This window comes from Solenopsis invicta, chromosome 6 (genome assembly GCF_016802725.1).
Source record: "Solenopsis invicta isolate M01_SB chromosome 6, UNIL_Sinv_3.0, whole genome shotgun sequence".
NCBI lineage: Eukaryota > Metazoa > Arthropoda > Insecta > Hymenoptera > Formicidae > Solenopsis > Solenopsis invicta.
In genome coordinates, this window is record NC_052669.1 from 91,117 (window position 1) to 116,414 (window position 25,298).

A 25,298-nucleotide genomic window follows, 5' to 3' on the forward strand; every position below is an offset into this window, starting at 1 on the left:
TTCCGAATCTGATGACATAATACTTTACTAATTAAACATTTGTAGAATCAGATTTGGTTGGCCAATCGCCAGTGCTACGATCAGGTTGCAATTTGAACGTAAAAGTCCATTTGGACATAAATCCTTTTGAACTTTGGAACAAATTTTACAAAACCGCAAAAGTGATCGCAAAATGATTGATATTTTTGAATTTTACATTCTTTAATTATCATGAATCAATTATCCTTCAAAATTTGAGTATCTTTTGAATGATTTACAAGAATTTTTTTATTTTAATTTTTGCACAATGAACAAAAATACATATTCGCGTCTATTCAATGAATGTTATGATAAAAAACTGTTAAACTGTTGTCACACGTTCAGTGTCTTATAAGGACTTTACATTATAAACGCACACAAATCTGCTTAACTGTATTCATTTAAATTAAAAAGGTCCTATTTGGAACACGATCCAATTTAGCCTACCCTCCTCTATGCTTCATTTATAAACAAAATTCATTTAGAACAACTTGAATAAAATTTTTTAAAAAATTTACTTCTTCATAAATTATAAATTACAATATGTATTAAAAAAATTTTTTTAATACAAATGTGAGTTTACTCTACTTTCCAATAAAGCCTCTTCATATTAGCGATTTCTATATACGCGTGTTCGTGAATATACGTATGTGCACCCGCGTGTTGTATGCATGTATAAATTACAAGTTACAAATTAATAAAATATAGTATTGTTTTTTTTCACTCATCACTTTTGTATTCCATATATGCGAAACATAGTAAAGTGCATTAATTTGCTAATCATAAGAGTAGTCAGACTTATCAATCTAATATATTTGAAATAAGATAAGCAAATCGGAATGCTATGACCCAGCGAATTAATGCATTTCATCATACGACACACAATTGCTAATAGATAATTCAAAAGATAACGCAAATCATAAAAAGGGATGTAAGTTGAGATAACACCCATCGGGATTTTAAAATAATATCAAATTTTCCTGTACAGAATGTTTTTGAGCGCCTTGAACACACATACCATTGCGTACTATATTCACAGCCTATATATAATTGTAATTTCATATATACAATTTAATCTAAATTTCATCGTTCGCTAGTTGTTGGAAATGATCGTGCAGCACTGTGTCATCTTCCACTTTTTTTTTTATAATCACTGTTTATCTTTGAACGATATTAAATTGTCCAATCACTACACGTTACCTCCTTGCTAGTATTGAACTTGCCGATGAACATTTTTGCTTGATGCATCACTCGTCTCTGTTCCTCATAGATTTTTATTGTAATTTAATGTCGCTTTTAAGAATGTTACTTCTCGTTCATGCATCACTGAAGTGTTTGTGGATTGCTGAGTGGTTTATACCCCTACATGTAATAAAGTTTATATATTAATAACCGATCGATATAAAATTTTTGAGAAAGCGAGAAAATAGTGCGTCATTGAAAGAATTTTGTATTGGCCATTCTGGTGTTTTTTTTTTTTTTAAATAGACTAAATTAATAAGCAAAGTCAAACGCCATAAAATTGAAGAAAGAACAAAACAAACAAAAATAGACCATACGGCATTGAAAGTAACAGAAAGATTAGATAGATCACGTAGCTTCGCATACAGCCCGTATTTTCAGTAATTCATGCTGCCGTAATAGGGCACGTTTAGCCGTTTGTTGCCAGGTCTTACAGTATTATTAAACGAGTCGCGTAAACGTTCCGCAAACGTTTTATACTCCATCTCTGGATTATTCTGCCCAAAGTCAAAGTCTGCCACTTCTATCGTGAATCTCGCTCTACTTTGTATGTAATAAGCCACTCCAAACACTATCAGCACTACAGCAACGACTGAGCAAGAGACTGGTACTATAATAATAGATAATTGCGGCTTTGTCGTAACTGTAAAAATGTAAATACGAATATTGTGATTGTAAGTTATAAAACGATATTTGAGATATATCACTGATGGAAACTTACCTTTATAAATGTTTATCATTAGTGGATAAATCTGTGTATTAACTTCGTTGTTAAGTATGATTAATATTGTGTAGACACTGGGCTCGAGGAAATAATGAAGAATGGAAAAATTGCAGGAATGCAATTGTTCCGCATTATCACACGTCTCATTTCCCGTTACATTGTACTTTCCACGGTGAAATTGAAGACACTTGGAAAACGGACCCGATCCTTTGCAGGTCACATTCAAAGACAGCATGTCCCACGGTTGAATCCAATTCGTACCTTCCACCGAGATATTTGACACAGGAGCTAATAAAAAATTATTGAAAAATGAAAAATTATTAATTTTATAGAAAAGTGTATTTAATAATATACAAATATTATCAAGTCCCAAAAGCCGCTTTGACCGAAAAATGACATTTCTTATTTCTTGTATTATTCACGTGTCGCTCTAGTAATATTCAACTTATTGTGTAACATATTAATTTAAATTAATAAATATTTAATGTGAAAATAATTTGTTTGCTTCCGTCTGTTTATTCTAAAAATGTTGCCATTAATTGAAACTTTTAAACGATAAAAATGATTTTTCTGTAAAATATTAATTATGTGTCTTATACTAACCACGAACGTGGATCTTCTTTTGAAAATATCCATACGTCTTGTTAGGATCCGGTGGAATGAGAGACGTGTTTGAGCAAATGTACGGCAATGACATGTTGACAGTATCTATTACGCTCACATTAGTCGGAACTGCAGTTGTCGTAGACAACTCTATCGATGATTTTGCAGTCGTAACAGTTGTTGGTGATGTTACAACCGTGACAAGATTTCCATTCGAATTTGCCGTAGCATTTGGAGCGATTGTGCTCACGTTAGGTGCAATCGTGGTTGTTGTAGGTATCGTAGTCGTTGGCAGATCGTACGAAACGATCACTAAGGCTCCTATTTCGTGCGTTACCCCAGGACTCGTAAAATTGTAAGCGAAAGTGAAATCATTTGTCTGACCGTAATACTTGCAGTCGATAAACCAATATGTTGATAGAACCGACGCATTGTGTGTTATAAAGTCATAATCTCCTTTACGCATGTCTATCATTAATTTTGTCTCATTTGTAGAGGAGATAAATTCTCCCGCTATGGTTTTATTAGCCTGTTTTATGGTTACATTACCATTGAGACATTCTAAAATTAAAAAGAGATGATAAAAATAAAACGTGACATATTTGATGGAAAGAAACAATCGAGAAAGAATTTCGATCGAAAGTTTACCAGAAATCTCAAACTCGATACGAGCACTCGCGTCAAACAACCAAATGATTGACAAGCTAAGATAATCGACCTCTAACTCCGCTGTATAATTTCCAGGAATGTTGCTCTTGCGGGGAAAACTTATGCTCCAAAATGTTGTAGTATTTGATGTATCTTTGCTCTAAAATATTATATACGGTATATGGAATAACGATTTACAGTATCAGTATAAAAAAATTAACAATCCGAAACAAAAATTCATGAAATATTGTATTACGGTAGACGTTGCTGTAGCTATAAATTTAAAAATACTTTATGCCAAAGAATAAATAAAACGAAATGTGGTTAAAAGTAATAATAGCTATGTTGAAAAGAAGTTTACAAGAAGGTTTACACAAGTGAGGTCACTAATTTCATTGAATTTTTAACATATACTATATCATTCCCACTTATTCCCGAAATAATTATTTAAAATTTTTCGTGCTGCATGTATCCAATTTGTAAAACTAAGTCGCAAAGTCTCAACTTTGCTTATTCCAGACTTAAAGTTCTCATTGATTATTCCACTATGGTCCTATATCCAAATAACATAATTGTGTGAGCTTTTTCTTAATATACATATGTATTAAGATAATATAATTGCAATATAATTTTTTATTGTATTGCATGTGATTTTGTATAAATAAAATTTGATGTACAATTGTAATAATTTTTCTATTTAACCATAAATCAGTAATCTTTTTACTTTTTGTAAGGCGAGCACCCATCGCCAAAAGAAGGAACAGGAAAGAGAAGGAAAACCGTTCTTCGCGGTCTCCTCTCCCCTCAACATCGGGGAAGCGAGAACTCCAATCGGAGTATTAGAACGGCGTCGAGATGTCGTGGGGATGTTCGGTCGCCGGGTTGACCGTCAACCCTGCGACCAAATTTCTGACAGTCAACCTGGCAACTGAAATATAATTTTTCGCCCTGAGATTATTCTACACAAGTAATATTAATTTACTCAATCTTACACGAGTAATATTAATTTACTCAAATCCTACCTCACCAACGATGCCACATACTCAATCGTGCTCACTTATCGCTTGCGACTCAGTCTTACGAGCTGATACATGCGACTCGTGAAAAATTTTTAACAATTCTCATTAACTACTGCGTATACGAACGAGTTGGTTTACCGTGAATAAATGAAAGCGGTATAACCTTATAAATATAACCCATCTAATTCAGCAAAAAAGCAGCTCGGTAAGTGTCTTACTGAGCTACTTTTTTTGCTGAACACAACATCACTTTCAAGTAACAATTTGGTTACATTATGTAACGAGTGGCACATTATCGTAATTGCAACCTGATATGTGTGTCTCATTAATGAATTATCGCTCCATTTATATCTGAAAGTCCCTTTCGATCGTTGGCCGTCTTCGCTGTACAAATCCGCTCTAAACGTGATCGTCCCACCCAACACAACTGGTCCATCGTGTGACAGTTTAATATAGTCCCTGGCAGTAACTAAAAAAAACCATTAATTAGATTCACTTTAACCAATTAACTTTAATTTATGATTAGCTAAGAAAAGTTACTTTGTAAAAATAACTACCATACTAAATATAGTTTTTCAATCAATTAGAAATACAGCTCGATATTGATATGCTGTCGGCAATCAAATACTGAAGAATGATACTGGTATAGTATTGACAGTTTTATTAGTATCAAACGATACGTGATTGAATACTAATCATTTATCACATTCTTGACTTCATACTTTGGATAATTAGGTGTCGACTGTATTTCGAATTGCTAGTATAATTATTTTATAAGTTATATAATTATTTTATAAGTTAACTGTATTAACCATTATCATCCAATAAACCACAAAAAGATTGCAGCAATATTGGCAGAAATATTTCATCGCAAAATTGCAATATTAAAAAACGTAAAATATTGCAGCAATGATAAAATAACCGTATTTAGAAATATTGTGGCATTATTAAAGTAACTGTACCCTATACGGCCTATCTATACTTTGTGATTTTTTTCAAATTTTATGCTGAATCTAAAATTAAAAATCGATGGCCAGATTCGAAGTAGGAATCGTTTCTAAACAATAATTTGAAATGTGTCGATTTAAAACATTATTTAAAATGTGACAATTTCTAAACGTTAATTTAAAATGTACAATGTAAAATGTACAATTTCAAATATTCATGTAAGTGCAGATTTTTAGAAAAAGTACTAGGTCATATTAGGTACAACGTGTGTATTCACCATATTTTGTCTAATTACATAATTTCTTTTTTTTTTTCACAAAAAAATTTAGAAAAATGAATAATAAAATAATTCAATATACAAATTTACAAATTTATTAACATATTGATATGCTTATTGACATATTAGACAAAAAATATTTTTGTCCACAATTCAGTAAACTTATCTAAACTTTCTCCCTCTTAAAAACACGCTTATGAATGGCGATTTAGTAGGCGGACTAAACTGTACGATCTAAAGTAATAAAAGTATTGAAAAAACGTTCGATGTATATGTACTGATCTAGGCCATATCACTTCTACCTTACAGTTTATTTTATTTATTTTTTATTTATTTATTCATTTCTTTTTTATAAGCAGGACGTTATGATGAAATAGTCCAGCAGGCATTAACACTTTCTTCGTTTTTATTTATTCACTTGAAATCGTCATTAATTCGTCATTTAAATGATAAAGGTGAATGAAACGCAAGTATCAGCAGATCTACGGTTTTACAATTAATGATGCGTAATTGAAGTTGTAAAAAATCTTTTAATTTTTTCCTAATCATTATCGTTTAATATTTTTTTTAGTTACTATTTAATGTTGTTCTTTTAGTGACTTTTTTTATTGATTTCAAAAGTAATTCGTTTTTCAACCGGTAATAAATCATGCCCTTTTTAATTATCTAGACAAAACAAGCGCGCTACAAAGTTTTTCATATTACATAATTTCATACAAATTACAAATTTAATATTATACTATTAACCCCTCGATCTCGATACACTAGTCAAAATGCGCGATGACAACCGTTCGCAAAGTAGTAAGCACTGAATGAAAACCAATCGGTACCACGAAAAAGCGACAATAAACTTCGAGAAATCGAGTATCGATGCAATGCACATTTTCAGATACAGGAGGAAAAATGCGACGTATTAACAGTATAGCGATTCCTTAGGCACGCTCAAACGATATAGATTTTCGCACGTTTCGTAGCGAGAATAGTGTACAAAAAATCATATATACTTGGAACAATATATTTGGAACAAATTGAAATATTATCAAAAGGATCAATATTACTTTATAGCTGAAAAGTTCACCAAATTCAAAATTGTAAACTAATAATTCCAAGCTTGTTTTAAAGAAAAAGGTCAATTTAATATTTACATGACAGCTATTCTCAAAGATAATTTTACACTTTATTCTGCTGAATGTAGACCATGACTATATGTTAACAAATAAGTTTGAAATATATAAAGCGACTATAAAAATAATTGCAAAATTAATTACTGTAGTTACAAAAAAATGCAACTCCCACATAGTTTTTCCTTGAAAAATAAGAATTCCTTGTTTCTATCTATTTTTGTCTTGCGTACTATATTTTATCATACCCAAAAGACAAAAACAATAGCGAGAAATCTTTATTTTTCAAGAAAAGACTATGAATACAGGCATAAGTTAAAAAAAAAAAATCTTTAAGGATGCATTCCACTCAACACTCTCAATACTCGTAAGCTCATAATTTATTCTTGTTTGATACTTGATAAACAACAAGGATAAAATAATAAGCGTTGCGAGTGTCAATTAGAATTCATAGAACTGTAACTTTGTTACAAGTAACGAGTTATTTCTTAATCCAGCCATTAACTAAATCGCCTAGCTAGCATGCTGATGGTATGTCATTTTAAGATGTAAAAAATATTACTTTAACGGCAAAATAAGTAATATCAACTTGCTACCTGGTTAACAATTTAATTAATCATTGATTAAAGTTAATCCGAGTTAATTAAAGTAACCTTAAAAACAGTGCCGTTACTCTTATCCGTTACAATTAATAGCTATAAATAGAATGGAAAGGCTAACGCGGAAGTATGTACAAGTAATAGAGTCGATAGAGGAAAATTTCTATATAACGATGTAATCGAGCTTATCACCTTGTAAAAAACACCAAATACTCCAAACAAGATGACAATAAAAACGCGCCACTTGCATTCTGTACGTTAATGTTATCAAAGCGCGTCACTTTGCGATTGTTTTCAAATTACTTTCAAACACTCATAGAGAAAACAGTGGCGCTAATAATTTTCTGACGGCTTTTCACAATTCTCTCTTCAATTCACTTGTCAAGTCGCTTGTGCTCATTGTCATCGCCATTTTGACCATGATCATGAAGTAGGATAAGGAGACCGAACTTCATGCTCAGAGAGTAGCAAAAGTGGATTCCGTCGTAAAAATGAGTTCGGTATTTGGTCACTCGCGTCGCATGTATCGTTAATACTACCTAGAGTCCCTAGAAGTAGAGAGTCAGGACATCTCGGGGTTCCATGTGATTGGATGCACGTGATTGTGCACCTAAAATGGCAGCACCAATACGGATCCCTATTTAATCCTCTTTAACCAATGCGATAACAGCATACAACACGTTCCAGTGCACACAATGATAAACATACACACACATAAAGCTCACGTACGTACACTGTCATATTCATCACCGACATTTTAGGGGCAGATGTCCAGGGGGTCGATCATGAAACTTTTTCCCTAAGGCGGAAACGTGAAAAGTGAAAAATTTCTCTATTAACTTCAATGGTAAACATTTTCACTTTTCACGTTTCCGCCCTAGGGAAAAAGTTTCATGATCGACCCCCAGACTCTCTACTTCTAGGGACTCTAATACTACCTAGAGTTCTATATAAAGAGAGAAGCGACATTGATGTCCGAAGCTCTGATTGGTAATCTGATTGATACTTGATTGGCTAAGCGAGCAGCCATATTGTGACCACAGCTGTTTGTAGAATGATACGAATGATGTTAGAGGGTGTTTGATGACGTTAGAGCGGTCCAAAAATAGCGGTGGAGGACTCAATTGGATACTGAAGGTTGTGGTGGGGGTTCGATGTCGCTTCTCTCTTTATATAGAACTTTAGTAAGAACCAATGACGTTCGCCATTTGATGAGCAAGTCTACATTCCAAAAACAATCAAAGAAAACGTATCGCAACCTTTTAGCTCACGACTATACATACACTCAATATGCACTTGTAAGGTGTATCGAGCTCAGACGAACACGCGGCACCATTAAGGGACTGAATTATTTGACTAGCCAAACATAAAAGTTGGACCGACATTTGAAATGTGAAACCGGTGTGCCCCAGCCAAAATCGTTGTTATATTTAAGATCGTCTTAAGTATCACCTTAAGATGCCATCAACTAATCAGAGAGATGTATTAGCATCTTAAGTCGTTACTTAAGACGATCTTGAAATAAAAATCGACTATGAATAACGGCATAAAGGCATTTTTCACCAATCACGGTTAAAACTAACCAAGAGGTTAGGGCCACTTGCATTAACGCCGATTAACCTAACTGCTGATTAAGTGTCTAATGTGATTGGTTATTTTAGTTAACTTAATTCTACTTAACGACAAATGCGATTGGTTAATTCCAATAAAAATATCAACCGATTAAGTTAATCGGCGGCGTTAGTGCAAGTGGCCCTTAGTGTCTATTGAAATTGACCAATTGCATTTGTTATTTCACACAACAGGCAATGCGATTGTTCAATTCCAATAAACTAACCAATTAGTAAAGGTTAATTTTACAACTATAGATTAACTTAACTGATTGGTTAAGTGTCAACCGCGATTAGTTATTTCTGGTCAATTCTATTTAACGACAAATACAATTGGTCAATTCCGATAAAATAATCAGCCGATTAAATTAACCGAAGTGAAACTGGTCCTTAGATTGGTAAAAGAGGTCCTATAGCCCAAATCACACCTAGCATTTGACGATTACGATTAACGATTGGCAATTATTTTTCAACCAATCAGAGCAAAGCAACCGTCGACTGCATTGTTTTGCTCGGTTTAGAAAATAATCGTCAATCGTCAATCGTTAATCGCTAATGTGATTTGGGTTTAATAGACTTTCTACAATAAGCTATTATTCGGTATCGTAAATCATAAGCTGTAAGAATTGATTAATTGCAGTCGAATATTCTCTTTACATTGACTGTGATTGGTCAATTTTTATTGCTTATGACTTATAATACTGACTAATGAATGACACCGTTTTGGACACAACACGATTGGACACCAACCAATCATCTTGAATTACCTAACCAAACCAACAGAAAAACTCTAGGCCGCTATGAGTGGTGGTGTCCAATTGTGCGCACCCCCCGACTAACAGCTTATTGTGAATGCTTTCCAGCTTCGACACAAGTCGACACTGTAGGCTTGTTTTCTATAGAGTCCCTAGAAGTAGAGAGTCTGGACATTTGCCCCTAAAATGTCGGTGATGAATATGTCAGTGTATGTATGTGAGCTTTATGTGTGTGTATGTTTATCATTGTGTGCACTTGAACGTATTGTATACTGTTATCGCATTGGCTAAAGAGGATTAAACAGGGATCCGTATTGGTGCTGCCATTTTAGGTGCACAGTCACGTGCATCCAATCACGTGGAATCCACAAATGTCCAGACTCTCTACTTCTAGGGACTCTAGTTTTCTATTCCTGTACTAGACTGCATTGGAACGTTTCTTCTTGCTTTCACTAACTTTCAAATATATATCTATTTTATTTTACACTAATTTAGGGAGTTCAGGAACAGAAAACAAACGGTAGGTAACACAAGGCTTGTTTTCTATTCCTGCACCAGACTGCACTGGAACGTTCCTTCTTGCTTTCACTAAGGCTGTGTTCCGTTTTTACTGGCAGTACTGAAAATTTATAGTTCACGTCACATATACTATACATTTTCAGTACTGGCAGTTAATATCGGAACACAACCTAACTTTCAAATGTATATCTATTTCATTTTAAGTGCACACTAATTCAGGGAGTTCAGGAACAGAAAACAAACGGACAGTGTCCATTAGTGTAAGAGAAAAAATTTTAGTTGTTTCACTCACATTAATGGACACGTTACACAGTATCGACTTGTGTCGTAGTTGGATAGCACCCTGTAGAGCTGCGTTTGAAATGACCAATCAGGATGAAGAAATCTTAAAAAAAACCTCAAGATTTCTTCATCCTGATTCGTCACTCAAAGTTACTGGATCCAGACGAGTAAAATTTTCGAACGCAGCCAACAAAGCCTATAAAACTCACTGCTCTCGAAAACGCTATAATAAACTAGATCTAGGAATTATCTTTTAGGGACTTTACTCAAAGATCAGAGGAACACCTCATATTGGAGAGAAGTTGTCGGTCAAGTTGGAAATTCTCGCGTTTTGTCAGGTGCCGACGCAAAAACGTTATGTTTGCGAACCGAAACGTATGAGATCAAGATGGAAATGTCTCGAATATTCTTTGTGTGTACTTCTTATTCCTCGATTGATTTAGCGTGCACGCTAAGGTCGCTTGTTTGACTACAGTCGTACAAATTAATAATGTGGCAGACGCTCGAATCTCTAGTGTTGTTTAAGTTCGTGAAACTGTGAATGACAAAACAGTGAGTCCTGTTCATGTTACGGAAGTGGATATCGTGATGTTTATGAGACTTGAATCAGTGCACGTCTCGAAGTCCACGTGTGAATTCGCGGTTTAACGCTCAGCGGTGACGAAAAAAAGAGAGAGAGAAAAAGTGACGGTATCAGCCCACCCGTCCATTCGGAATCGCGCGAGTGATCTTCACCGAGAGTATACTAGTATCGCCAACCAACCTCGACAACGAGAGGCACATCGACGACGTCTCCGCGCGCGCGCGCGCGCGTGCGAGAGAGGAGAGAGAGAGAGAGAGAGAAAGGAACAGATCGAGCGAACGAGTGTTTTTCTTTTTTTCGTTTAAATATTCGTCCACTTTGTTTATCATCACGAACACGATGGAATTCACCGCATCGTGATATACGCAGCACGGTGACACTGGCGTTTGTCCCAGGTACTGTTTGCAGCTCCCTATGCTTTTCCCTCGTGTTATTCTGACGTTTTATACATCATATAACCTCCTTCTCTCCTCTTCCCCCTTCCACTGGTTCTCCTTTTGTGCTCGTTGATCCGTCGTCCTGAATCAAGAAGGGAATACATCAAACGTCGTTATTGTGTATATGTTTCTACGAGATAGAGGTCTAGTGTTAGCACGCGAGAGCGTACATTGCTACTGTTGGATTTGTGATTTTTATATTTTTACTTCTTCCTAAATCAGGTTAAACATTGAAGATTGAGGGTTGTGAATCCAAGATTAAAATTCTATCAATTGAATCGTTCTAATTTTTATTGTCCTTTTGTTCTATGATTCTAATCTTTAGTTTGCAATCAGTCTCCAATGCATAGCTTCATACAGGCTTTACAAATAGACTCGATGTGACTGAATACTTGTTGAACTGTTAGATTAAAATAAAATTTTTTAATCGGAGTATCTATTGTTATATATGCAAAGTATATATTCTCATATAATATAAATGTATGTAAAGGGTATTCTCTGTAATTGTAGTTGCTACAAAGCATTGCAATTAAGAGGATCTGTTTACACCAACACTGACATTGATCTTATACATTTGATGCATTCAAATCTCAATAATCGTTGAATCATAAAATCAATTTTGTTTCTTTTTTATGTATACTAGATGTAAGAAACTAGTATTTATATGAAAATATGCCTTGTTCAACTATTAGAGACCTTATATCTCGTAAAAATAATTTTTTACTTGTTAGGCACATTATTGTCTTTCTATACTGCATTTTAATATAACTTAGAGACACCACGTGAAAGAGGTAACGATAAGATGCATTTTGATAATTACTGTTGAATTGTTGAACTGAATATTATTGAGATTTTAATTAATCAAAATTTCTCTTGTTCCAGATACCACGAGCTATTGTGAGCATTTGTCATGGATCATTGGCGATCCCATGAGATTAGATAATCCTCGAGTGTTGTACTAAAGAAAGAAAAGTGGATGTGATAATCTGAATATTTACGAAACAAGAGTGATTGGTGCACCTGCTCGCGTGGACAAGACATTTTTTTTCACAGTAGTGCCACCAGGCTATGGCCAACCTGAACTTTGAACAACCTCCACGCAGTATTGCGAACGCAAGTCTCACTTCACGTGCAGCTGGCGGCGGTGGAGGGAGTTTGAGCAGTGTGGCCCTCGGGGGTCATGTCACGCCTACCTCGGGCATGTTCTCAGGCTCGTCTGCAAACACCTCGAATACAGCCAACTCGGCGATAGTCACCACCAACGTTTATCCCGGAGTGTCGGCTTCTAGCAGTGGACAGAACAGTCATCAACAGCAGCAGCAACTCTCTCCTATGGGCAGTAGAGGACTGTTTGGACAGAGAGCTTTTACCGATAGACGTACGATGCCTGCTCTTGGGTTAGTGCGCTTCCTTTTGACTTGAATCGAGAAGTAATTTGTTATTTGTAACAAAATTAAAACTACCTATATGATAAAGGATCTTGCAACGACATTTCAGCAACATATTGTAATCGTGCATACTGCTATGCAATGTTTCAGAAACATTGTTAAAATGTAGATAGTTGAATATTAGATTAATATGTGAATAACACAAAAAAAATAAGTGCCATTTTTCAGTTGAAGTGAATCTTGGCTTAATACATTTGTCCAAATTGATTAAGCTAAGGTTTATGGGAGCATAGCGCAGTTATAAGGTTGTAAAAATATTGTGAGAAACTTATTTTAACAAAATATATGCACACGAATGTTTCAACTTTTTGGAGTCATATTTAGCGATACAAAATCCATACATTCCCAGGCTGCTTTCCTTTTAGCGAACACAGTCGATACGAGCATATGTCTATCTTTTTTTTGTACTCGATGAGTAACAAAGATAAAACGACGCTTGTGTCGATTGTGTTCGCTAAAAGTAAAGCAGCCTTAGTTACAATAACCTTATCTTATTGTGGTTGAGGATGTATCACGTATCAATACACGTTATTTAATTTCGAAAGTTATTATTTTATGTTTGATACTTATATATCAATAAATACATGTTTTATTTTCATAAACTGCATGTCGATATGTCGGCCGATATTAGATTTTAAAACGCAATTATAAACTGAAGTGAGAAATAATATTTCAAATTAAATTGATCAAATATAATTATAATGCTATAAGGGTCTTAAAAATACCTGAAAAACTTATTGCGAAAAATATCCCAGGAAAATTGGACGATCAAATTAATTTAAGATATTTCTAGCTTCAGCTTATGATTGCGTTTTAAAATTCAACAATCGTATTAGCACGCAGTTTATGGGACTGATAACTGTATTTAATAATAAATATAAAATTATTAAGATCTGCTTTCACTGACAAGTGGCACTTCTTTTTTAAGTTAAGGCATGCAATTATTTATAACTAGCTGTGCCCCGCCACGCGTTGCTGTAGCTCAGTCTGATTAAATGGAAAAGTAAGAAAAGAAAAAGCGCAGTATACAATTTTTATATAAAAACATGCTTGTATTCGAATGCAACGTTGTGTCAAAATTTGAAAGCATTTGTTGAAGAACTTTCTGAGATTTAAAATTTTGAACAAACGGACATTATTTACATTTTTATTTATATAGAAGATAGATAAATAGATTACATGTTTTCTCTCTCTCTCTCTCCCCCCCCCCAAGACTTTCTTTGCAATTGTCTCAATCTCTGTATTGCAGAGCCTCAAATCCAATGGGTAGTATGGGCAGTTTCGGAATACCTCCAAGTCGCAATTACGGATCTCAAGGAGCGGTTAACAATTTCCACTCTGTTTTTGGGAGTGGAGGTGGTGGAGATACGAGTACTCCACCCTTGTTAGATCTCTCGGAGTTTCCCTCCTTAACGAACAGAGGTCAAGGTGATTCCATGCCGCAACCTAGTCCCATGCCAGGGAAACAGCCTTATGGTTAGTGCCAAGAAAATGTAGCCTTTTTTAAAATGCATCAAACATTTATATCATAATGCACCATATTTAATTCAAGTATCTAAAAATATTTCTTATTTTTTTGACTATGAAGCTTTTTATATTTGTGAATTTATTATCTATGTGTAAGACAAGACAAACAGTCGCACTTGGCTAAAGTATCAAATATGCGTTTTACAGGTTTATGAAATATTTAATTCAAGTGATCACTAAGATTGTTTTACTGACATAATTTTCATTTATTTATATTATAGTTGGAATGGTGAAGCAGCCAACATCCGAGTCAAGTGAATTTACTATGAGCTCGGAGGACTTTCCCGCATTACCGGGAACGCAAAATCGAGAAGGTCCGTCACCCGGCGGCAGCATGTCTGGTGATAAGAATATATCTGTAGGACTCGGTCCAGAAATTGGACAAGATGTGCTGCAAGCCAACAGAGCGCCTGGATCTGAAAAATCTCAGTCTTCTAAAAGAGGCATTCAAACATCGCCTGATGGTAAAATCGAGATTCGTTAGGCGAATGTTTTATCTTGATTCAATAGTTGATTAATTGATTAATTGATGAGTTATAGGTTTTGTTAGAAAATTCTAACTTATACTTTAATTCTCATTATACTTATTGTGTGTACACATACATATACGGAAAAAAAGAGCACACTTGTTTTGAGAATAGTTTTATTTTCGAAATGCCAAGTATTGAAACAAGATTATACATATAATTAAAATATGTTAAATTATAAATATAACTTACATAAAAAATTTTGTAGTTTTATAAAAAGAAAAGTATTTTTATTCAATAATTTTCATTCAGTTGAGAAAAAAAAATTAAAAATTTTTTCTTGTTTTTAAGCTTCTGGAATTTTTCCAAAAATGATCTGAAAAATCTAAAAATCGTGGAATTTTTTTTTCTGTTTCACCAACAATCCTGATGAAATGGAAAAATATAAATAAAAGAATTTTCGGAGCTACACAAACATGTAAAATGTTATATTATCAAAAATATATATTCATTATTGTTTAAATTAGGCAATTTGCAAAAGCAAATCATACAAATTTTATTTTTGTTTTTCAAAACTTTGTTTTTAACTGATTTTATACAGAAAGAAGACATAAATGTATGAACTAAGCGTTTTTATTTCTTTAATTATTTAAGATCATTTTTTTATCAATGTTAATTTAGTATTAATTATCAATATTAATAAAGTGTAATGTTTAGTTTCCGAGAAATAAGGAGGTGTTACTTTAGAAAGGCTATGCCAGTATTGGCGATTTTTCTATACAAGCAAATCTATCATTGTTTCATGTATAAGCAAGAATATAAACTTATTGCTTCTGTACATACGCAGACGTGCGCACACGCACGCACACACACGCACACACAATAGTTTTTATTTGATACTAATATTTTTTCTGTTTACACATAGGCAAGGTGACGAACATACCTGCGAGTATGGTAAAGGATCAATTCGGCATGGTTGGACTTTTGACGTTTATTAGAGCGGCGGAGACAGATCCGAACTTGGTGTCGCTAGCGTTAGGTCAAGATCTTACTGCGTTAGGACTGAATTTGAATTCGCCAGAAAATCTTTATCAGAATTTTGGTGGCCCCTGGGCGGAAACTCCATGTCGACCGCAGGATATAGATTTTCACGTACCACCAGAGTATCTTATAAATGCCGCAATCAGGTACTGATATCATAACGCATTATTTATTATTGTGACTGTCTTTGCATCATTGCGATAACAATTGTAAATTTGCGCACGTAACGTGCAATATTTAAGATACTTCCGAATCTTATAATCAGAGTCCGGATCTCGGTAGCGTTTTTCCTCCACTCCGAGTGCCGCGCATCGCGAAATGTAAAGCCGCGCGCGATGGTATGCCGTTTTTTAAGCGTAAAGCACACATTCTTGTATAACTGCATAACCATATGCATAAAGAAATTGATTGGTTCATTTCCTTATGCATATTCTTTCGCTCAGAGTGGGGGAGAACTCTGCTTATAAAGAAGAATCTCCAGCTCAGAAATTCAAAAAATTGTGAAACTTTGGCATACACAGAGGATGCGTAATAAACTACTTTTTACTTTTTTTCTTGCCCGATTCACTCGAAAGAGGTAAAATCAATTCCTGAAAATTGGTCAATTTTTTGTTGTTTTATTAAATATTTACGTTTTGATAGGATCTCTAATTAATAAATATCATTAAAAGAAATAAGTTTTCTCTGTGCAATTTTGTTCTATCTTCTTTTGTTGGCGAATAATACAAGAAAATAAAAGATCAACTTGAAAGCAATAATTTTTTTATTTTATATTTATAGAATTATATTTTGCAAGCTCTTAACACACTGGATATAAAACGCAATTTTTTAGTCTCCGATTAATAGTTGGAAGACCATTATGAAAAAAATAAATGTACGCATCTCTACGATCCTCTTATTACAAAAACTATAAAGCAAAAAATGTATTGCAAAAAATATTATCGCGGTCAGAATTTGAACCTAAATTCTTCAACATTCTGTGCTCAGCCAGTTTTATCACCGAGGCACTTGGTTATTTATCGCAATAACCGATGATATTAAATGATGTATAAACGATACGTATATACAATATAAACGAAATCCTAATATGACCGAAAGACAAGTGTATCAACACAATAATAAATAAAATCCGGGCAATAGCAAACACAAGGTTAACAGGCTTATGTCAGTTATAATGGTTCTTAGTGCTGGCATTGTTTATACAATTTTCATCAGTCTGGGTTTACCTTATTATTGTTTATTACATATTGCCCGAAAGACGTTTATTTTACATATATTAGTCAATATTACTTGCGAGAAGCATAACCACATGATTCTGTAATCGAATTGGAAAAGTACATTTGCACAGAATATAGGGAGATCCAGGTTCAAATCCTAGCTGAGGTGTTAGTTTTTCGCAATAAAATAATTTATAGTTTTTCAAGGAGAGGGATTTAATAAATGCTTCTGAAGCATTAATTAATATTACTTATTCCGGTTTCATGACTGTGTTTCAAGTCCGACGAATGTTACTGCGATGCGCAGTTTGAATAAGCTGGAGATTGTAAAAATTAAAAATTACTATTCAACACTAAAGTACAGTTGTGATTGACATAGGTCTGCTAATCTAATGTTTCATTTTTTAGCTTTACCTATTTAAGAATTTTTTCTCTTGAATTCGGGCAAAAAACGTATTACATATCAGGATATCCTTTATTGTCAGTTTTATAATTTTTTTAATTTTTAAGTCGAGAGAGAACCTTTCCTTGTTAGCTAATAAGGGGAATCTTGAAAAACCATTCACCGATTTTAATAAAATTTTATGGGTGTGTAGTACTCATACTTTTACTATAGTAAAGCAGTTCGTTGCGGATATTAAGCATTTTCGAGAAAATGACTAAATATTTCCAGCATCTATAGCATTGTTACGGAAGAATGTTTTGTCGAGTCACCGATGTAGCGTAGGGTGTTGAGAGGTAGACTTAGGGCCAGTTTCACAACCTTCGGTTAGCTTAATCGGATTTTTCTATCGGAATCAACCAATCGCATTTGTCGTTAAGTAGAATTGACCAGAAATAACCAATCACGGTTGACACTTGACCGATCAATCGAGTTAACAGGAGGTTGTAAAACTGGCTCTTAAACTGTTACGCTAGGGGCCCCAGGTTCGATTCCTGCGGAGACTTTTTCTCATTTAAATCTTATATTTTTAAATTGTTATATACAATTTTTTAACCATTTTTAATTGTTTAATGTAAAATGTTATTTTTTTAAATCAAGGAACTTAAAAATGCTCTTCTATTATTAATTAAATAAAAATTTCTCACGAACACAAAAAATATAAAATATAAGAAGGTTAAATTTAAAATTTTATTAAAATCGGTGTATGGTCTCTTAAAAGCTCCATTTGTAAATGGAATATTATTTTGAAATGAATCAATTATTATCATACATGTATGTAACATTCGCGTAGAATAATGTCGCATTATTTTAATAATAAAATTATATTTTTCATATTTATTTTACAGGGATAAGCTAGCGCCAGTTAAACTAAATCGATATAAAGATGATCTACTGTTTTATATGTTTTATACAAATGTTGGGGATGTATTGCAATTAGCTGCTGCAGCGGAACTGTAAGTAAAAAAATAATTGATTTTTATGCATTCGAGAATATTGACGTATGTATGATACTTGAATAAGATTCTTTGTATATGATACCAAGGTACAGCAGAGAATGGCGATATCATATGGAAGAAAAAGTATGGATAACGCAGGCGCCAGGTTTGGGAATTGTAGAAAAGACGTCGACATACGAACGTGGTACTTATTATTATTTTGATGCGCAAAACTGGAGAAAGGTAGCTAAGGAATTCCATTTGGATTATGCAAAACTAGAAAGTAGACCTCATCTTCCTTCGAACTTTCACCAAACTCAGCCTTGACTACAGGTATGCAATTTAATTTCAATTTTTCCTTTACATGCGTATTCATACGTACGCACATACATATATTTAAGTATCAATAAAAATGAATAGAAAAGAAGTTCAATACTTTTTAGTATCGTTCAACAATACAATTAAAGGGTTTCCTACAAAAAATCAAACAAGTCCAAAAACACAAGTTTTTAAGAAGCAAAAAAATTTAATCTCTAAAAGAAACCCTTCGATTATACTTTTCGATTTTTTTCTCACTGTTGTGTTCTCTGCGATTGATCTGCAAAAAAAGCAATGAAAATAATCTTTAAATAAAAATTATATTATTTGTTCTAGACTTGTCTGCAGACCATTGTGCTGTCTTTAAGCTGGAAACGAATCAGCTATTGTATAAATGAACAAATTTAATAATCTTTAATAAAAACATAAAATTTGAAGAGTAATAAAGAGAATTTTTTAATCAATAAATTAGATACCTTTGCCTCGCTGTCGATCATAATTCATTATCAATTGTCATCATCAAGAGACGCGATCACGTATCGCGCCAAGTGAACGCGCAGCGAGAAGAGACCGCGTCTCTTTACGCGAGTTCATTATTACTTTACGCGAGTTCATTATTACTTTACGCGAGTTCATTATTACTTTACGCGAGTTCATTATTACTTTAGTAACATTTTTTCGTAATTGCAATAATTATTACATTCTTACGATATTTTTACAATTATATTATAATTCACATTATAATGCAATTCTTAATTTTTCCGCTTGCACCGCAAGGTTAATTATATCTTCTGTAGCATTTATGACAAAATATTCAATGTAATTTCGACTGTTTTTCTCACAATCTTCTAAGAAATACCTACGGAAAGAAGAAAAATAATGATTGTGTAATATTAATCGAGAATATTTTTCATATTCTTGATTATTTATTCTAGTTGATTTTCAAATATATGTATACCTATAATTGATCATTATACCGCAACTGTTTGCTACTCCATGCGGCGAAGGATCAGCCATCCAGTTTATTCGCCACATCACAGCTCCGTTACGCAAATGGAAATTAGCTGCACAAAACAATATATAAAATATATATAAATTGTTACAAAGAAATGTTTTGCCTCGCAATGTTCAACTTCAAAAATGTATTTACATAAATTTATTTATAATTGATTATGAAAGAAGAAAAGAGCAACACAGAACATACCGACCGTATTTAAAGCGTAACCACGTCTTTTCTCTTTATATAAGTACCATGCGCATGCTCGAAGTAGCGGCTCCTTTAAAAATTCTGCCAGTTGTTTATCTTTTGTCCACAACGAAGTACTCAGGATCTTTTTTAAGATTAATAGCTCATTTTCCTCAGTTTGTAAAATATCTTTTGCAATTCTATGTTCTTGTGTGGTAAATATAAATGCTATGTCTATAAAATAAATACAATACATGCATATAACCGACGATATGCGCGTGCGCACACACACACAGTGTCCCAGGTCACTCGTATACTTCTTTCAAAGTGAAAACATCATAGTAATTTTTATATAATTTAATAACTTCAAAATCATTTTTCGCCAATACCGTTAAATTATCATATTTCTGAGACTCTGAACTTCTATTAAAAAAAAAAAAAAATTGTTAAAAAATCGATTGAAACCAAAGTTATGACTTTTCAAATTTGTACAACTCTCAGAAACTTGAGTAGTGTTTACGATTGGCGTCGAAAATATTTAAAAGAGTTACTTAGCTGTATTTTTAGATATTGATCTATATTCTCCTATTATTATTCAATTAAAATATTTAATATGGAAATGTATTTGTTCTTTTACAATTTTTTTCTTTTTTATTTTACATAGACAATTTTTAATTTAGGACCAATTTAGAAAAAAAAGTTAATAAATTAAAATTTGTGTTTTAAAAATAATTAGTTGAAATTAAAAATTAACTCATTTGAAATTAACTATGTAAGTTAAGTTAAAAGTTAACTTTTATTACACAAGAATGGAAGGCCTATGTCAGTCACAGCGGTTCTTGGTGCCGAATAATAATTTTTAATTTTTTACACTTTCAAACTCAAACTGCGCGCCGCATATTCGGACTTGAAACACAGCCATAAAGTTGGAATAGTAATGATTAAGAGATTACTTTTAGAAGTATACATATATATAATATCTCTTCTTCCCGAAAAAACTAGAGTATTTTAAAAAAGTAATAAAAACAACACTTCAACCAGGATTCGAACCTGGATCTCTCGAATTCCGTGCAAGCATCCTTCGTCCTTTTTCAGGCGACGCGCGACGTATAGAAAAAGCAAAAAACTAAAAATTTTTCGGCATCAAGAACCGCTGTGACTAACATAGGCCTTCTATTCTTGTGTGTTTTAATTTCATCAATCCGATATAACTTATTATTGTTTTAATTTCATTATTTAATTTTTAACTATGTAACTAATTACTATTCAACTCAAATAGTTACCTTGTTTTAATTTATCAAGTAGCCAAGACTTAAAATTTGGTATCGGTGACAAACTGGATAATTGTTGTACAGCTGGGAACTCGGTCGTAATCTCGTTGGCTACTCTTTTTATCAAATAATTACCAAGTTCAATCCCCTGCGTGAAAACTTTTTTTACAACCACATAATTTTTTACAATATAAAACGTAATATACATATATATTATATAGTATATTACATAATTTATACAGGGTGATCCGGAGGTCAACCGATGGAGCACATACAGTCGGTCAATAAGAGGTTGCAACACTTTTTCAATGATTTTCGGAATACATTTCTTCATTTCACCTTATATATATATATATATATATATATATATATATATATATATATATATATATATATATATATATATATATTATAATTCACGTCCGTTATTTTCACCTCTGCCCTAAACACTCGCTACATGCATCCAGAGATGGTGGCTTGCATTATCAAAATTCTGCGTTTCGAAAAAAAGAAAGCTGCAATCTGTTACAATCTTTTATTGAGAGACTATATTCCTCGTGAAAAAGTAAATCAAAAATGTTAATTGCAAAATGTTGTAATGTCAATAGTTTTCAAATGATAAGTGTTTGAAATTGTCCAACCACATGGCGTGATGTTCACCGTCAAATTCGGCGCAACCAATATCAATTGTATATACGAAGAACCAAGATTATCGATGTACGTATGAGACTGTTGAAACTTCAGTGGGGTGGACATGTTCGAAGAATACGAGGAAAGCGCATATCCAAGAAAGCGTTCGAGAGCCTGCCGGGCGGAAAGTGTCCTGTGGGAAAGCTCAGCGCAAGGTGAGAGGATGGTGTGAATACTGGAGAGATCTTAAGAATCCGATATTGGATGAGGGCAGCAGAGAACAGAGATGCATGGAGGCAGAGGATTGAGGTGGTCAAGGCTCGACTTGGGTTACAGTTCCATTGGAAGAAGCAAAAGAAGAAGAAGAGTATGTAGAAAGATGGTAAAATTTCCGCAGAAACAAAGTCGACCATGGGTGTATATTGAGAAGCAAAAAGGTTGCAAGACTTTTATGAGTTTCGGAATGCAATCTGATCACCGAACGATTGGTTCTTACTTACGGATCTAATCAGTTACGTTCTCAGTGAATAAAACTGGATAAAAAATTTGTAATTTATTTTAATTCATTTGAATACGTTTTAGATTAGAAAACAGCAACAAAGTCATTTCAATCCTATGTCATGGATTAAAATGGATTCGACAAGTCGCGAAAATTCCTTTTAGATTGAAGAAATAGAAAGAAGAATTCCCATAATTTCAATCTCATTTCATGGATTAAAATGGTTTCGATGAATTCTTGAACTTTAATTGGATAGAAATGGATTCGTGTGGTCATTGCCAAATCCAAATTCTTGATTTTTTGAATCCATTTCTATCCATTTTGAATATTGTGAATCTATTTGCACCGCATTTGACGACGCCAACATTCATATGGTTGGATAGTTTCAAACGTTCACTATTTAAAAAATATTGACATTACAACAATTTGTTATTAACATTTTTGACTCGCTTTTTCCCGAAGAATACGTATATGCTAGTCCTTCCGGTTGATCATTTGTATATTAACTTGAATTTTGAAACAAATTGAAATTTTTTGTTATAAATCAATTACCTGCAATCCTTTCTGCGTAGATGCTATGGAATAAAATATTGCCGCTTTTATTTTCGATTTATCTTCCTCGAGAAATGTTAGGCATTTCTTTGTACCTCCCAGAATTCTAGTTTCAGCTTCTTCAATACCTTTTACGCTATCTAATAACACATATAGAAGAATGTTAAAAGATATTTCATCTCAATTATTAGTGTTGCAAAATAGAAATTCAATCTTATAAATACTTTTTCGTATATAAATTATATTATTATACAATATAAGTGCGTATATTTAATTTTACTTCAATTCTTGAGAAATCTACTTATTATAATATTTCATTAAAAATAAAACTATAATATTATTTAATTTAGAAAAGTATTTAAGATCGGATTTTCAGTATTTGGGACTATCATAGCTAATCGGGTCATTTACTCTAGTTACTCTTCTCTATTTTGTTTCTTCTATACAAAGCAAATTCTATTTTAAAAATTTGAAAACTGATTTCTTGGTAATGAACCTGGTATAATATCACATAATGCCGTATGTAATACAACAATAGGTTCTCTCGGCATGGATGGGTGCATGAATATATAACATCTTCTGTATGGTCCAACTCTGCGTTTCAAATCCAACCAATTTCTCATAGGATGTATAACCTCATAATCAGAGACCTTTGAATTTACGAGTAAACAAGGATTTACGAAAAATCAATCAGAAATGTAAATCGGAAATTGAAAAAGAATGTTTCTGGCGGAAAAATTTCAATACAATTTTAATGACATATTGAATTTTATGTTTATTTTGGAATATTTAGATTAGTAAACTTATCGAAACTTCATTAGTTTTAATAAAGTGTTAATTTGTTATTATGGAATATCTGCGATATTTCATTGCTATTTCATCAAGAATTTATTACAATAAAACGAAAAAAATAATTTAGCGGAACAAAATTAAAATTTTATTATTCATCAAAATTATATTAAAATTTTTCTAGCAAAGATATAATCAAAAATAAAAACATTAAAATTTAAAAATAATTACTTTTTGCAATATATCGCATGCACTTTCCCATGTTATTCGTTCCATATGTAGGAAACCCACGGAAAACCAGAGTAAGAATAAATCTCGCAAAGTGTGATTTAGTTGCTGTATTATTACATTTTCATTGGCATCCTTTACCTCTGACATCAGTTCCTGATACATACAAAATAATAAATAAAAATATGGTTTTTATTATAAAATGTTTCAAACAAATTTTATTTTATAAGTTTTGAATCATCAATCATCATCAATTATGCCACTGTGAGTATGCAATTGTTGCGTGAAGATTCTTTTTGCTTACCAGAATGTCAGTTCTTAAATCAACTAAGAATTTGACGCCGTGCTGCAATCTTCCTATAATAATGAATAACCAGTGATAAGCAGGTGTAAGAACGTCCTTCAAGGTTTTCTCGTAGATGATTATCTGTCGTTCATTTTCAGACTGCAATAAAAACTGAGATATGGATATTTCGTACAAGATATTATATATTACATATATATTAAAAATATATGACAAGATATATTACATTTTTTGCAAATGCGTTAATGATATTTTTTAAATAAACTATATACATATATGAAAATTGTGTTTATATGACATTCTGTTTTCGGCGTGTATTTTCTCAAACGCAGCTTTATATGAGAATCCAAACGCAATTAATTTAATGAGTAGACATTGTGTGTATAAAAATCCATATATAATACATAAAAGTGTACCTCGGTGCAAATTAATTTTTTGGCCACTTGACATACAGCATTGTGTTGTACAGCATACTGCGAAGCTAATGTGCGCAAAATCCGTTGGCGATTATCCTTGTTGCTTACAGTATATTTGACGCAAAACGCACGTGCCTTGTTCTACAAATATATGTATACAATCTTTCGGTAAACTTTAATCTTTAAAGAAAGAAGATTGCATTTTACGTCTCATGCAATTAAGAAATATATAGTTTGTAACCTCTATGATCCAGTTGCTAATCTTGGTGTCCTTAAATTTAAAAATTTCCCGCAGTTCCTCATCCACAAGCGACATGCTGTTCGCTGCAGCATATAAAGCGGACGACGTTCCGTATTCGCGTTTAACATTGTGCTTGAAGATGTTCACAAACTTTAGTTCCGTCACAAGTTTGCAACGATAAATAATCGGTAAGAACTCGAAGAAAAGCTTTCCTAACATTATAGTCTATACTGTATTGTGATAAATTGAAATAAGTACTTGATTTTTAACAGTTGACACGAATTGGCTCTTTCATCCACGTGTGCATATGCATCAGCTGATGTGACTTGTCAGATTTTTTGTGCGTTTTCTCTCTCTTTCTCTCGCTATGTATGTAGGTAAAAACAATTATTTATATTG

General features: G+C 33.1%; 3 protein-coding genes across 10 annotated transcripts; 1 reads left to right on the top strand and 2 right to left on the bottom strand.

Moving 5' to 3' along the window:
- On the bottom strand, positions 1-7,636 carry LOC105205181. Of its 3 annotated transcripts, none has more exons than XR_851270.3 (7): positions 7,392-7,636; positions 4,563-4,723; positions 3,236-3,395; positions 2,588-3,148; positions 1,982-2,272; positions 1,578-1,903; positions 1-1,380 (listed from the first exon to the last, which is right to left on the bottom strand). XR_851270.3 is itself a non-coding variant. In XM_011174471.3 (7 exons), the coding sequence occupies exons 1-7, from the start codon at positions 7,447-7,449 to the stop codon at positions 1,342-1,344; spliced, it is 1,479 nt and encodes a 492-aa protein (XP_011172773.2). In that variant the 5' UTR covers positions 7,450-7,636; the 3' UTR covers positions 6-1,341. The 3 variants fall into 3 exon arrangements, 1 of the variants encoding a protein (XP_011172773.2); XM_011174471.3 differs by having other exon boundaries at positions 6-1,380; positions 1,695-1,903; XR_851271.3 differs by lacking the exons at positions 4,563-4,723; positions 7,392-7,636 and adding an exon at positions 3,960-4,556.
- A 3,065-nt stretch (positions 7,637-10,701) lies between these two features.
- Positions 10,702-19,230, top strand: LOC105205183 (CCR4-NOT transcription complex subunit 2). 2 transcript variants are annotated; one of them, XM_011174472.3, is made up of 8 exons: positions 10,702-11,343; positions 12,268-12,782; positions 14,083-14,309; positions 14,582-14,824; positions 15,753-16,014; positions 18,376-18,483; positions 18,573-18,798; positions 19,120-19,230. In XM_011174472.3, exons 2-7 carry the CDS (start codon positions 12,454-12,456, stop codon positions 18,790-18,792), a joined length of 1,389 nt encoding a protein of 462 aa, XP_011172774.1. In that variant the 5' UTR covers positions 10,702-11,343; positions 12,268-12,453; the 3' UTR covers positions 18,793-18,798; positions 19,120-19,230. The 2 variants fall into 2 exon arrangements, with proteins under 2 accessions (XP_011172774.1, XP_039307289.1); XM_039451355.1 differs by lacking the exons at positions 10,702-11,343; positions 19,120-19,230 and adding an exon at positions 12,157-12,176 and having other exon boundaries at positions 18,573-18,792.
- LOC105205265 (malonyl-CoA decarboxylase, mitochondrial) lies at positions 18,789-25,271 on the bottom strand. Of its 5 annotated transcripts, none has more exons than XM_039451353.1 (11): positions 25,158-25,271; positions 24,900-25,031; positions 24,659-24,799; positions 24,243-24,395; positions 23,942-24,094; positions 23,418-23,571; positions 22,922-23,061; positions 21,253-21,388; positions 19,988-20,203; positions 19,742-19,847; positions 19,367-19,642 (listed from the first exon to the last, which is right to left on the bottom strand). In XM_039451353.1, exons 2-11 carry the CDS (start codon positions 24,972-24,974, stop codon positions 19,522-19,524), a joined length of 1,395 nt encoding a protein of 464 aa, XP_039307287.1. In that variant the 5' UTR covers positions 24,975-25,031; positions 25,158-25,271; the 3' UTR covers positions 19,367-19,521. The 5 variants fall into 5 exon arrangements, with proteins under 5 accessions (XP_025995581.1, XP_039307287.1, XP_039307286.1 ...); XM_039451352.1 differs by having other exon boundaries at positions 24,900-25,049; XM_026139796.2 differs by having other exon boundaries at positions 18,789-19,642; positions 24,900-25,259.
- Between the last annotated feature and the right edge of the window lie 27 nt (positions 25,272-25,298).

Bases quoted from the DNA above. Each gene is read 5' to 3' on its own strand.
- LOC105205181 (XM_011174471.3), bottom strand. From the start codon at position 7,449: ATGCAAGTGGCGCGTTTTTATTGTCATCTTGTTTGGAGTATTTGGTGT. The intron at 3,149-3,235 runs GTAAACTTTCGA...TTTTAATTTTAG, and splicing joins TATCGAGTTTGAGATTTCTG to AATGTCTCAATGGTAATGTA. The intron at 1,381-1,694 runs GTAAGACCTGGC...TATTACATGTAG, and splicing joins GCGACTCGTTTAATAATACT to GGGTATAAACCACTCAGCAA.
- LOC105205183 (XM_011174472.3), top strand. From the start codon at position 12,454: ATGGCCAACCTGAACTTTGAACAACCTCCACGCAGTATTGCGAACGCA. The intron at 14,310-14,581 runs GTTAGTGCCAAG...TTTATATTATAG, and splicing joins GCCAGGGAAACAGCCTTATG to TTGGAATGGTGAAGCAGCCA. The intron at 16,015-18,375 runs GTACTGATATCA...TTTATTTTACAG, and splicing joins CTTATAAATGCCGCAATCAG to GGATAAGCTAGCGCCAGTTA.
- LOC105205265 (XM_026139796.2), bottom strand. From the start codon at position 25,118: ATGTTAGGAAAGCTTTTCTTCGAGTTCTTACCGATTATTTATCGTTGC. The intron at 24,095-24,242 runs GTAAGCAAAAAG...TGTATGTATCAG, and splicing joins ATTTAAGAACTGACATTCTG to GAACTGATGTCAGAGGTAAA. The intron at 19,848-19,987 runs GTATGTTCTGTG...TGTTTTGTGCAG, and splicing joins TTACGCTTTAAATACGGTCG to CTAATTTCCATTTGCGTAAC.